Here is a 15,029-nt window from a genome sequence, read left to right on the forward strand (position 1 = left end):
TGCACGAGCTCCTCCCGGCTTCAGAAGCTGCCGCTGCGTCGCAATTGGCTGAGCCGCTAGCGCTGGCTCCGCCCTCGGCGCCGGACGCGAGCACGCCGAGGGGCTGCGGCGGCGGCGCGGTGGCGGCGGCGGCTTCTGCGGCGGCGGGCCCGGGGAGCGCGAGCGTCCGTCCGTCAGTCCGTCCGACCGGCCGTGAGTCAGTCGGTCAGTCAGTCAGTCAGTCAGTCGGTCAGTCAGAGAGTCGGAGAAGGGAAGGGAAGGCGGAGCCGGGCGGAAGCGGCGGCGGCGGCCCGGGCGACAGCGGACAGCTCCCGCCCCTCCTCCCCCGGGGCCCTCGGCCCGGCCATGGAGGCGGCGGCGGCGGTGGGAGCGGGAGCCTCGTCCCCGCCCAGAGGCCCGGCCGCCCCGGAGCCCGAGGCCGCCTCACAAAATGGCGGAGGCAGCGGCGGGGACGCGGCGGCCTCCTCGGGCCGGGCTCGGGCCCGCGGCCTGGGCCTGAGCCTGGGGCTCGGCCGCGGTCTCGGCTCGGAGCCCGAGGCGGGTGGCTCGTCGGCGACGGTGACGGCGGTCCTAGCCCTGGCCCGCGGGCCCGAGGAGCTGCCCGTTAGGAGGAACTTCCAGATCCCCAGGAAGAGCCGGGAAAAAAAAGGTGGTGCCCCCTCCTAGACCCCTCCCCTGCGCCCCCCTGTGCCCGCCCCATGCGCGGCCCGCGGCCCACCCGCGCGCGCTTCTCACCCACGCGTGGCCCTCCGCGGGCGCCGCTGTCCCAGCTAGATCCCCTCGATGCGGGTGAGAGTGGGAAAGCGCTGCGGGAGGAAGTGACTTCCCCCGAAAGTTGTCCCCGCCCGAGCGGTCCGTGAGATGCTTCTGGGCAGAGACTGACCGAGGGGAGTCCCGCCCCTGAAGGCCCCTGCCTCCCGTAACACGGGTCTGCCTAAAGAACCCTACACACGCCCCGTCTAAGAGCAGAGGGAGAGTGTCGGGGCCTCTGTGGATCCTGCACAGAAAAGGCCCGAATCCATTTGTGCCCCGAAACTGACGCGCGGGTGCAGGCTCTCGGTGGGGGACCCCGGGGTCCTTCTCTAAAGAAGCTGTTAGGGGAGGAGAGCTATTTTCTAAAAACGTCTTTTCGTTTTCCTTGGAAAAAGCTCTTAACACTAGACCCGACCAAGACCCGTTTCCAGTAAACGACCTCTCACTAAAAGCCTCCAAATCAAATCTCGGCGTTTGATTCTCGATTTTTGAACGGTTTGAATGAAATGTCGTGAGGCCAAAAATGACGTTTTCAAGGCTTGCATTCGTAATAATTGGTTGTGGAAACCATGTAGACTTAAATTGAGCAAATTAAAAATGGAAGCAATTGAGGGATTATGTAATACAAAACCGTTTAATAATTCCCTCCTGGGCTTCATGTTCCCCTGGGAAACTGTATTTTTCCATCCATTCTTAGTGACAAAGGATGTTAAGGTTTCTTCCTGGGAAGACAAGACCTTTAGTAAAAAATGAATTTGGAATTCACCTGAACAGGGGATGAAAAACAGCTGTTCCAGACAGCAAAATGAGATACTGGTTAGGATATTCAATGTTCTTAAATCGAGTGCATGTTCACAACAAAAAGTCTACGTTTCATGGCGCTTTTTGAAAAAGAATATGATTAGAAAAATAGGGTAGACATGACTCGTCGTGTTTTATCCCTACATCTGTAGTGTACCTGAACGTGGGATGAAAACCAGCTGTTCCAGACAGCAAAATGAGATACTGGTTAGGATGTTCAATGTTCTTAAATCGAGTGGATGTTCACAATAAAATCTCAGCTTTTCATGGTGCTTTTTGTATGAGAACTTGATTACAAAAATAGGGTAGATAGAGGACTTTTCGTGTTTTATCATCTTTTATCCCTATTATCTGTAGTGTCAGAAATTGTTGAAGGCTATGTAATGTCAGCATTGTTATGCTTAAGAATTTAGCCAGAAAGAAATTCCTTTTTAAAAAGGTTGGATTTTGTCTACAGAGATTCCAAGTCGTTCCCACTTGTCTGATGTCTTATGTGGGACCGTTGTGCTGGTCGACTTTACCTTTGAGAATATTTCATTGCTTAAGTAGCACAGTACCCAGGAGCATGTTGAGTTTGACTTTTAACAGTAGCCTTTGGTCTGAAATAACTTGGGGTTAGGGAAACATCTTCCTTAAGATTTTGTTGTTGTATTTGGCCGGGCAATTAGGTTAAGTGATTTGTCTAGTCACAGAGGTAGTAAATAAGATCTTAAAAGAGAAATGAAATTTGGCTGGAGAATGTTGACATCTTTGAATGAGTTTTTCATATATATTCTCTGAAAGTATCACGTTTGAACCTCAAGGGTACTCAAGATGACAATTTTGGGGTACTCAAGATGACAATTTTGGGGTACTCAAGATGACAATTTTGGTGATCAAGAATTTTCTTTAATTGCCGTTCAGAAGCTTTAGGCAACACTTAAACTCAGTTCTTTATTTGTTTGTCCTTAAACAGCTTACATTTTATTTAGGGAAACAACATGGATCCCTAGAAGTCCCTAAGTCAGCATATATAGAGGAGATAAATGGTAACTTTAGGGGAGAACTTTAACAGCTCATGGAACAGGGAAAAGCTGTCAGAGGTCGTACTTAGGATGAGTACTTGAAAAAATTTTTTTAAACATAATTTCTTTTCCAATTACATATAAGAATAGCTTTCAACATTCATTTTTAAAATAAGATTTTGATTTGCAACTTTTTTCTTTTTCCTGCCTTTTCCTTTCCCCTCCCCAAGATTCAAGTTTCTAATATAGAGCATTAGCTTGCAATAATGTTAAAACATTTCCACATGAGAGATTCATCTTTTTAGACTACCATGTAATAGTTAAAAAAAAAATTAGGTTTTATTTTATTTTTGGTTAGTTTGTTCATTATAGTGGAATGTAGCTTTATATGTAACCAAGACAAAATATTGTAAATGTCTGACTTAATTACTGCATTCTGTATACCTACCTGACAGTTGATTAGATGAATTTACTCTTTTTCTGGAAGCGACAGTCAGTTATCCATTTAAAGCCTTTGGAGGTCAAGTTCACAATTTTGAAGCCATTACTCTGGCATTTAAAATAATTGGTTACGTTAATTTTCTACTTATTTTTGTATTTTTAATATAATACAATTGTAATTTAAAGAATTATTTTTAGTATTTAAAATTAATTTTGATGAACATCTTTTGTTTTTACATCACCTTTTGCTTTTAGATTTGCCCTTTTCCTTCCTTTAATCAACTTTTTTTTTTTTTCCTCTAATCAATTTTTAATGGAATCAAAAGGGTAGAGGGAAAACAGTTCAGGTGTTTAATCAGGTGTTTCATGTCTCCAGTAAATGCTGTTGATGAAATAAGATGTTTTGTTTGATAAAACAGCTTCACATATATTTTCACTGTAATCAAGCATACTTTTTTTGTAAACCGTATTTTATTTTCCCAATTAGATGTAAAGATACTTTTCATCATTTTTTTTAAAGATTATGAGTTTCAAATTTTTCTGTCATCTCCCCAAGACTGCAAGTAATAGGATATAGGTTATACGCATACTATCATGTTAAGCATATTTCCATATTAATCATGTTGTGAATAGCGTAAAAGGGAGAAACAACAAAAAACAAGCAAATAAAAGGAAATGATTTGCATTCTGACTCCATAGTTTTTTTTCCTGGATGTGGACAGCAGTTTCCATCAGGAGAATTTGAGAATTGTCTTGGATTATTGTATTCCTGAGAAGAACTAAGTCAATCATAGTTAATCATCATGTAATGTTGCTATTATGTGCAATGTTGTCTTGTTTTTGCTCACGTTACTCAACATTACTTCATGTAAGTCCACGTTTTTCTGAAACCAGTCCACTCTTCATTTCTTATAGCACAATAATATTCCATTGTGTTCATGTACCATGACTTGTTCAGGCATTCCCCTAGTGATGGACATCCCCTCTATTTCTAATTCGTTGGCACCACAAAAAGAGCTGCTTTAAGTATTTTTGCAGACATAGGTTCTTTCTCCTTTTTTATGATCACTTTGGAATGTAAATCTTATAGTAATGGTATTGCTGGTTCAAAGGGTATGCACGGTTTGATTACCCTTTGGACATAGTTCCAATGAAAACACAACTTTCTGATCAGCTAGCTGATTTAGTATCATTTCATATTTTGCATCTAAGACAGTGGTTAAATTGATCAAAAAAAGGTGATAGAACCAATCCAGGAGACTTAGACCTTCTTGCCCCTAGGCTAATATTCCTTCTACTTTGTATCATTCTCTCATCCAGAATTAGCTGCTTAGAGAAACATTGAAATGTGGTCGGCTTTTATTTACTTTTGAAGCTTTAAGACAGTTCCCATCATATAAGCACAGGTCTTGGGCATGTGTACATAAAATTTGTTTTGAAGGTTGTGCTTAAGCGAGTAATTATGAGAAGCAGCTTGGGTGAATTGGAATGAACACAAAGGAAATCAAAAAGATACCTGTATTCTAGTCTCTACCTCTTTGAACTCTATGAACATACCTTGTATGAACTTCAGTCAAAGCCATTTCACATTTCCGTCCCTTAGTTTCATCTGTAAAATGAATAGTGAACTAGAAAATCTAATGAGATGATATATTTCATAGAATAGCAAGGTAGGTTTTTGATATGCAGAACAGTTCAACAGGAATGTTTTATTCAGTGTTTTTTAACTTTCATTGTACCTTACGCAATAATGGTGTTTTGACAGTGAAAAGAATTCGCTGTCTATTCCAATAGATATCAAATTGTCAAATTGGCAGCTAATAGATGTTAGGAAGCTGATTTCTTTGTATAAAGTGTTAAGTGTATGATATCTAGGCAAAATTTTATGGTTTAAGGCCAGATAATATTATTTTTTTTTCTTCGTACTTGTATGACCTTGAGCAATTTATTTTCAGCCTTCTGGGCCTCAGTTTGCTCTTAGTGCATATTAAATGGGTGAGATTCAAGGGCCAGTTTCCAAGGTCACTATTGCTTTCTAGTCCGAACTTTTTTTGAATATGAAAAACAGGAATTTTAATACTGAATTCATTTTTAAAAATGTTAGACTAAATCATAACTTTTCAAAAGGATAGGTGCTGCATTTTAAAAATATTTTTTTATTTTTCAAAATATGTGCAAAGATAGTTTTCAATATTCACCCTTGCAAAATCTTATGTTCCAAATTTTTCTTCCTTCCTCCTCTCCTCTCTTCCCTAGACAGCAAGTAATCCAATAAAGGTTGAACATGTGCAGTTTTTCTAAACATATTTCCACATTTATGCTGCACAAGAAAAATCAAAAGGGGGGGAAATGAGAAAGAAGAAAGCAAGCAAACTACAAAAAAAAAAAATAAAGGACTAAGGTGACGGAATATCCGTCACCTTAGTCCTTTCTCTGGATGCAAATAGCTCTCTATCACAAGTCCTTTAGAATTGAGCCTAATGACCTTATTGTTGAAGAGTCCCATCCATCAGAATTAATCATAGCATAATCTGGTTGCTCTCTAGGAAGTTCTCTTGGTTCTCACTTCACTCAACATCAGTTCATGCAAGTCTCTCCAGGCATTTCTGAAATCATCCTGCTGATCGATTTTTTTGTGGGAATAATAATATGGAATAAAAACTTGACAAAATAATGTTAACATGGGAGTAAACTATTAAGGCTACTATTAAAGATTGAATACTTATGTTTTTAAAAGACTTAGCTGGAAATAGTGGACTTGGAGAGAGGACTCGATACCTAGATCTTGCTTCCTCTCCCATGTTGGATGTGGAGTGGTTGTGTAATCCTTAAGTTTGTCTTCTTGAATCTTGATGTTGCATAGTTATGAATCTGCTTTGGTAGTTTCCTCCCCCAGAGTTACCACCACTGATGAAATGAAATGATATCACAGGTGTAGACAAAACAAAACAAAAAACTTATTTGCTTAGACATTTTACACTTGATTTATCCCCCCCCCCCAAAAAAATAGTACTTTACATAAAGAAAACCCTTATTTATAGAAAAAAGTACTCTCATTTTCTTAAGGATGGTGCTTCTACTGCTCAACTTTAGGGAAATATTAAGAGGTTATGAAGTTGGTAATATCTATCAACTTGTGCTTGAAATCAAGTACTTGTTGAAAATAGTAACAAATTTGCTTTACCTAAGTGAATCATTTTGAAGACCTCCAAGTAATTCGGGATGAAGGGAGGAAAGGAAGAAGAGAAAGGGCTGAACTGGTGAGAGAGGGAGCCAGTTTACAATTGGCAGAAGTGGTAGCCTGGGGGCACCAGTCTCTGGCTTCCATTCTTCTGCTTTCCTTAAATAATCTTTTTTTTTTTTTTTTTTTTTTTAAAGGGTTTTTCTTGTTTTTGACCTTTTTTTTTTCCTTTTATCTGTGTGGTGCTGGAGCCAGGGTACATCCAACTGAGGGGAACTGGGCGGGATGGCGGGGGATAGTGCACAGTATAGAACAGTAAAGTTACCTTGATGAAAAAAAATGAACTATTTTTAAAGTTTTTGAATTCCAAATATATTTTTTTGTAATGTAGATTTCTTTCAGAATTCCTTTTTGGAATTTGCACAATTTGAACTTGTAATTTATTAGCTTTATTTTTGTAAGGAAAAATGGAGCTAAGTATTAAGTGCTAGGCACTTGACGATACTTCATTTGTATCTGAGAGTGTTAATTATATTCATTCACACATTTTTACTTTTTAAATTAAAACATTTGTGAATTTGAATTGTTTTAAATTGAGAAGGGATGCAGACATTTTGATTAGGAATTAATTTAAAGTTGTCTGAATTGTTTCTGTCTCTCCCATTCTCCAAGTTTTATTCAAAAGCTATTCTCTTTATTAGGAGTCTAGTTAGTTTGTAGCCATTTCGTATGCTTTTAAGATGTTGACTGTCTCTTGGGGAGAGAATAAAGTAGATTTTTTTTTTTTTTTTGGTCTTCTTGGATCTTATTATGGTTTAATTTTAAAAATACTATTTACATTCTACTTTTTATGATTTGAACTAAGCTATAATTTGTAACCCAACAAATGGGAAATGGTTCATAGCATTTAGAACAGGAAATGTTTTTTCACTTTACATATAAAATAAGCAGCTGGAATGGTAAATTGATTTAATAAACAATGTCGCATAATTAATATATAGCAGAGCCATAATCACAATTCAGGACTTTTTAGTATTAGGAAATCACAGGTGTAGACGGAAAAACAAAACAAAACAAAACAACTTATCTGCTTAGACATTTTACATTTGATTTATCAAAAAAAAAAAAAGTGACGCTGGAAAATGGATTTTATTTTATTTTTTGTTTTTGTTTTTGTTTTTATCAAACCTTATTGGGTAAAAAGCAAATTTATTTAAAAAAAAAGGCTTGTGGAACAATTTTGAAAATATGGGGATTTGAAAGAAAATTGGAATACAGATATTTTTAAACCCATTAGTAATATAGCAATGTATTACATTTAACTTTGGTATAGTCGTCTAATATTTGATTAATTTTGAGAGAGGAAAGCCTAGAAAAGTCAGAGAAGAAATTTTGGTTTGAAATTTTCTGTTCTTTTTTTTTTTTTCCCATGATTATGTTAGTATTGTGTTACTGAATTGAGATTTTTTTTTTTAACAGTTTTGGTATATAAAAATTTATAAGACTTATTAAATTATTTGGTTTTTCAACAAATAAAAGTTGACTTTCGTGTCAATAAGCTAATATACAGTTTTGAATAGATTTACAAGTTTGCATAGGAAAGTTTTATAATTCTTTCCTCTTTCACAATAAATTAATCTAATTTGTCATAATTTTAAATGATGTATCTAAATCTATGTAATGAGCCATGTATAAATCACCACTTTGATTTTAACTATTTGGAAATGTCTTTATCAAAACAATTGGTCAGCTTAGCCATTAGTGGGATGGAACGAATTGTTTTCATGAATTTCTCCCCTGCCACATACCGAACTTGTCAAGGGATGTTTTGGTCATTTGTGAAGAAGGAAAGACTTGGTATGTCTTGGTTTCTTTTAAATTAAAAAAAAAAAATTATATTTTAAATTCTACCCCCATTCATTTAGGAAAAAAAGTATTAATAACAAATACTTTTAGAATTTGCTGATTTGTATACCTTAATTTTATTTTTTAGCACTTTTTCAGCCAGTAACTTCAGGCACCCGAGAGTTTGAAGATATTCTAAAACTTCTACACTCATCTTACCTTGAGCCGGGATCAGTGGCTAATTTTAATTATAGACGAGCTAGTTTGGTTCATAATGAACTTTTGGAAAAGGAGGTAAGTTCTTAATATATTAGTCATTTTTAACAGCTGCTACCTTTCCAAATGAGTGAAATGCATTTTTCATTTTCTTCCTTTTAAACTACCATAAAATTTTATCATGAAATGAAGAAAATAATGTGTTCATTAATGAATGAATTCTCAAAATCTCTTTTACTGTTTCTGTGGAAAAGATAGTGTGGATTAGACCAGCATAGTTAGATGGATTTGAATGACTCAATACATTGTCATTAATGGGATTTTATCATCACAGATGTAGGTCCCCAGTGGTAAGCCCTAGCATATGAATATAGTTTGAAGGTGTTCATTTACTCATGCTTTGAATAAAGAAATATAGATTGTATGTTTATGTAATTTGCAGATGAGGGCTGGCTAGCAAGTGGCTTGTTGATAAAGGTTTTTTTTTTTTTTTTTTTAATAGCTTTTTATTTTCAAAATACATGCAAAGGTAGTTTTCAACATTTACTCTTGTAAAATCTTGTGTTCCAAATTTTTCTCCCTCTCTTCTCCCCACTCCTACCCTGGACATCAGTAATCCAATATAAGTTAAACATATGTAGTTCTTCTAAACATATTTCCACATTTATCATGCTGCACAAGAAAAATCAGATCAAAAAAATGATTAAAAAAAAAAAAAAGCCAAGCAAACAGCAACAAAAAAAAGGTGAAAATACTTTCTTGTGATTAAAATTCAATTCCCCCCCCCCTTTGTCGATGTTAATGGCTCTCTCCACCTCAAATCTATTAGAACTGGTCTGAATCGCCTCATTGCTGAAAACAGCCATATCCATCAGAGTTGATGATCATATATCCTTGTTGTTGCTGTGTACAATGTTCTCTTGGTTCTACTCACTTGACTTAATATCATTTCATGTAAGTGTATCCAGGCTTCTCTGAAAAAAATCCTTATCATCTCTTGTAGAACAACATTTCATTAAATTCATATAACATAACTTGTTCAGCTATAGCCCAGATGGGCATCTACTCAGTTTCCATTTCCTTGCCCCTGCAAAAAGTGCTGCTACAAATATTTGTTTACATATGGATCCTTTTCCCTTTTTTATGATCTCTTTGGGATGCAGGCCCAATAGAGACACTGCTGGATCAAAAGGTATGCACAGTCTTTTTTTTTTTTTTTTTTTATTAATTTTATAATTATAATTTTTTTTTTTTGGACAGTACATATGCATGGGTAATTTTTTTTTTTTTTTTAACAACATCATCCCTTGTATTCACTTTTCCAGATTTTCCCCTCCCTCCCTCTACTCCCTCCCCTAGATGGCAGGGAATCCCATATATGTTAAATCTGTTACAGTATATCCTAGATACAATATATGTGTGTAAAACCAAATTTCTTGTTGCATTGTAAGAATTGGATTCCGAAGGTATAAGTAACCTGGGTAGAAAGACAATAGTGCAAACATTTTACACTCAATTCCCAGTGTTCCTTCTCTGTGTATAGCTGTTTCTGTCCATCGTTGATCAACTGGAACTAAATTAGAGCTTCTTTTTTTAACATTTTTTTTTACCCATTACTACCATCTATATTTAAATATATACATACATACATATATTAGATGCTTTTCTGCTTATTACATATATGTTGTACTTATTACACAGATAATACTGAAAAAAAATTGATTAGACTTATAAAAAGCCAATGACATGGAAGACCAGTTTAATTCCTTTAGTCAATCAAATTTCTCTCTAGTGGTGCTCAGAGTACTACTTTTAGTAACAGATCTGTCATGATCCCAATCGACTTCTAACAACTCTAAAGTTGTTTGCAATGATTCTTATATCCCTGCCAATGTCTAAGCTCAGTAAATGAGTCACAATTGTACAGTTCTCCTATTGAATTAGATCTTCTTTATGTTGAAGATATCCACTTCAATCAGAATATATCTTCATATAGTATCGTTGAAGTGTATAGTGATCTCCTGGTTCTAGGTATGCATGGTCTTAAAGCCCTTTTGGCATAGTTGCAAATTGCTCTCGAGAATGGTTGGATTGGATCAGTCCACAACTCTACCAACAATGTTGTATGAGTGTCCCAGTTTTCCCACATCTCTTCCAACATTTGTCATTATCTTTTCCTATCATCTTAGCCAGTCTGAGAGGTGAAGTGATACCTCAGAGTTGTTTTAATTTACATTTTTCTGATCAATAGTGATTTAGAGCATTTTTAGAAACTACATTTTAGGAAGACATTGTTATGCTGGATGGTATCCAGAGGAAGATGATCAGGATGGCAAAAATCCTCTAGATCATGGCTAAATGAGATGGTCAGCTTAAGAAATTTGGGACCGATGACCTGGAAAGAGAAGATTCAGGGCAGATGTGCTGAGTCAGATGTTTGAAAGCTTGTTGTGCACAAAAGACATTGGGCTTTGTTACACAGAATTAATGGCAGTGGGTAAAAGTGCAGGAAGTTAAATTTAGGCTTCCACATATTAGGTGGAAGGTAGAAAGTTGTCCATGGAGCTAGTATGATTTGGGTTTGAGTGCTGCCTCTGGCAGATATTGGTGCTCGGTGCTCTGGATCTATGAGTCAGACAGCTGACTTGCAAGCTGCATGCTGCTCCTAGCACTCTCAAGTATTGCTTGAATCAGATTAAAATATAATTTTATTAATCATTTGTAGGTTTAACATAATATATAACATTTAATAGATTAATTTTATGAGGTTGTTATTAAAATTTAATTTTATGATGGAAATAAATAAAAACATTTTAAAGCTAAGTAAATATACAGCCCAAAAAATCCTTAAAATAAGCTTTATTTCTATATGAGTTTGATCTCACTGTTCTAGTGAAAAGGTATCTTAAATGGAGTCAGTGCTATTTAAAGCAGCCTTTGTTTTTTGGAGGTTAGAATCTGAACTCTAGATGAACCCCTCTCCATTTGGTTATACAAACATATTTCCTTGGGCTAGCAGACTTTTTTGACTAATCTGTTAATGGTACCCTGCTTGAAAAAGAAAGAAAGAAAGAAAGAAGGACCAAATAGCAGTGGTTCATATCTTGAACACTGCTATTTGGTCCTTCTTCTTATTATTCTTTTTTTTTTTTTTTTCCAAAGATTGAGCACCTATAAAATCATGGCACTCTCTTTGTTCAAAACCTATATAGGCAGGGAGACTTTTAGAGGAATTTTGTAGCCTCTTGCAGTTATCTATTGTGTCTTCACATTCTGGGTGATTGCTGTCACATAAGTCTTTATTGAGACTCACTTTTTCTCCTCAAACATTTGTGGTATCACAAATCTGGTGTCAGATTTTTCACCCAACTTTAAGCAATTGAAAAATATAAATTTCAGAGAGAAAGTTGCCTTTTAAGCACAAGTTTAGCCTATCTCCTATATATGAATTTATTCTCAGATGATGCAAAAGAATTCTCCAAAGATGATTAAGCTGGGTCAGATTATGGTTATTTTTAATGATGTTGTATTCAGTTTGAATGGGAAAGCTAACATCAAGAAAACGACATTTTTGGAAGAGAGGGAAGGATTAGTGGCTCCCCCAGACAAGTTTCAGAAAGGGAAAAACATGATTCTTTCCTCAAAAAGACCTCATATTTTAGTAGAGGAGACAGCTTGAATCTCTAAGCTGGACTTCGTGTAAACAGAGGGGAGCCTGCAGGGCAAGACCCTGATAGTAGGCAGGTCTGGGAAGACCTCTGGAAGAAGGTGGCATTTGGACCAAGTCTTGCAAGAAGCCAGGGTTGCTCTGATGGGAGGGGAAGGAGAGGAGTGGAGCTTTCCACTAATGCAGATGGCAGGGGGGAAAGGCCAGAATGGGATGGGGGGGTGGGGACGCAGTCTGAGGAGCCTGGTGAGAGCAGCGTGGAGACCATGTGCCAGAAGGGGAGAGAGGTTTCTACCTGAGCTGGACAGAACCTGGAGTCATGGGAGTTGCTGGAGTAGTGTAGGTAGATGGTCAGCCCTATGCTGTCCAATAGTCTCTGACACCAGAGATGGCAGGTTAGAAAAGTTTATCCTGGCCACACTGGCCCTGTGTGGGGAGAGAGCACAGGGGTTGGCTAGCCTTGCTGTGTGTGTTTTTTTAAAATTAATTAATTAAATTAATTTTTACAAAAATTTCATGCATAGATAATTTTCCAACATTGACAATTGTAAAACCTTTTGTTTCAACTTTTCCCCTCCTTCCTCCCATCCCCCAGATGGCAGGTTGACCAATACATGTTAAATATGTTAAAGTATAAATTAAATACAATCAATATAAGTATACATGTCCAAACAGTTATTTTGCTGTTTAAAAAGAATTGGACTTTGAAACAGTGTACAATTAGCCCGTGAAGGAAATCAAAAATGCAGGTGGACCAAAATAGAGGGATTGGGAATTCTATGTCGTGGTTCATAGTCATCTCCCAGAGTTTTTTTGTTGGGTGTAGCTGGTTCAATTCATTACTGCTCTCTTGGAACTGATTTGGTTCATCTCCTTGTTGGAGAGGGCCTTGTCCATCAGAATTGATCATCATAGAGTATTGTTGTTACTGTGTATAATGATCTCCTGGTCCTGCTCATTTCACTCAGCATCAGTTCCTCTAAGTTTCTCCAGGCCTTTCTGAAATCGGTCATTTCTTACAGAACAATAATATTCCATAATATTCCTATACCACAATTTATTCAGCCATTCTCCAATTGATGAGCATCCACTCAGTTTCCAGTTTCTGGCCACTATAAAGAGGGCTGCCACAAACATTCTTGCACATACAGGTCCCTTTCCCTTCTTTAAAATCTCTTTGAGATATAAGCCCAGTAGTAATGCTGCTAGATCAAAGGGTGTGCATAATTTGATAACTCTTTGAGTATAGTTCCAAATTGCTCTCCAGAATTAGCCTCACTGTTTTAAGATTGCTCTAGGATGGCCAGCTTGGGGTCTTCAAGAGGCAAGTGGACAGAGTTTAGGATAAAGGGCATAAGAGATAGACAGGGGCGTCCTTAGAATGTTGGTGAGCTCCCGGTGAGGTCAGGAAGCCTTGAATTTGACTCTGGCCACAGACCCTTGCAGTATTTGGGCAGTCATTCAATTCCAGTTTGCCTTGGGGCCTGTCCCTCGCTTGGCAAAGTTGTAAGCTTCAATAGGAGAATCTTTGTCTGAAGGGCTTAGTGCTTAACATGGTGCTTCTCCTCTTCTGTAGAATTGTTAAACTGTTACTACTATAATTAGCGGTTGGGCTGAGCCTGAGGAGGCAGAGATAAAAATGAAACAAGTTTGTCCTCCAGGATTTTATACTTTGTAGGTAGGGATAATATATATGCAGATAAGTGTAAGGAGGATATACAGCTCAGTCTGGGGCAGGTTCCAGTGGATGAGGACTCTGTAACAGGTAGCACTTGCCTGTTTTGGAGGTCACGGGCGTCTTCAAGAGGCTCAGGTAAAGAGAAAATGCATTTCAAAAAGGGAAGGCCGGGGCAGAGGCGCCAAGATCATCTGTGAAATATAGCAATAAAGCTAGTGGGGTTGTAGCCAGGTTGTGAAAGGGATTTAAAAGGCCAAACTCTGGACTTTTATATGATCCTAGAGGTAATAAGGATCTGTTAGAGTTCATAGAGAAAGAGAATGACATTTTCTGGCCTGCAGTTTAGGAGAATAATGGGCAGCTTTGTGAAAGTTGGATTTAAAGATAAGAAAGAATGGAAGCCAGGCAGAAATTAGGAGGTGATCACAATCATCTAGGTAAGAGGTATTAAACATCCAGTCTAGAGTCTTAACTATGTTGCAGACTTACAGGAAATGTGTTGGTGATAAAGGGGATAGTATTTGATGATGTTTGATTTTATATATATGTCTTGAAGAAGAGGAAAGAATCCAGAATGATAACAAGCTTGTGAACAGCTGTGACCAGAAGGATAATGGTTCTTTGCACAAAAAAGAAATTTGATAGAAATGTCTCTTTGGTTAGAGAATCAATGGACAAGCATTTTATTAAGCTCCCAATATGTGCCAGGTGCTCTGCTAAGCTCTGGGGATTCAAGTTCAAAGAATGAAACAAATGCTATTCAGAAGAAACTTACTATCTAATGGAGGAAACTAGTACTTAGCCAAATAAATATAGCATAAAAAGAATGTGATCAAATATAAATATATCCAAAGTAGAATAGATGGGGTGGACTGTGGCAGTGGGGAGTTTCAGGCAGGAAAGGCTCCATGCAGGAGATTGTTCTTAGGCTTTATCTTAAGAGAAGAATTTCTTAAAATCCTTAAGAAAGATTTCTTTAAAATTTAATTATTTTAAAATAAATGTTTTTTATTTTCCTAATACATGCAAAAATAGTTTTCAACATTCACCCTTGCAAAACCTTGGATTCCAGATTTTCTTCCCTCCCTGCTCCTCACCCTCCCCTAGACATCAAGTATTCCAACATAGGTTAAACATGTGCAGTTCTAAAATGTATTTCCACATTTATCATGCTGCCCAAGAAAAAATAAAAAATGAGAAAAAAAATCAAAGAACAACAAAAAAGGTGAAAATATTAGATTGTGATCCATATTCAGTTCCCCATAATCCTCTCTGGATGCAGATAGCTTTCTGTCACAAGTCTATTGGAATTGGCTTGAATCATCTCATTGTTGAAAAGAGTCACGTCCATCAGAATTGATCGTCACATAATTTTGCTATGCTGTGTACAATGTTCTCTTGGTTTTACTCACTTCACTTAGTAGCAGTTCCTGTAAATCTCTC

The 15,029-nt window shown here is 37.6% G+C and overlaps 1 protein-coding gene across 1 annotated transcript in view; it reads left to right on the forward strand.

The window, feature by feature from the left end:
* Window positions 1-111: 111 nt before the first annotated feature.
* TASOR (transcription activation suppressor) overlaps window positions 112-15,029 on the forward strand; it is a 74,652-nt gene continuing 59,734 nt past the window's right edge. The window contains 2 exon segments of the mRNA XM_074284422.1: window positions 112-649; window positions 8,174-8,319. Coding sequence (XP_074140523.1) covers window positions 346-649; window positions 8,174-8,319 — 450 coding nt within the window. The 5' untranslated portion in view covers window positions 112-345.

Source organism: Sminthopsis crassicaudata, chromosome 1 (genome assembly GCF_048593235.1).
Source record: "Sminthopsis crassicaudata isolate SCR6 chromosome 1, ASM4859323v1, whole genome shotgun sequence".
NCBI lineage: Eukaryota > Metazoa > Chordata > Mammalia > Dasyuromorphia > Dasyuridae > Sminthopsis > Sminthopsis crassicaudata.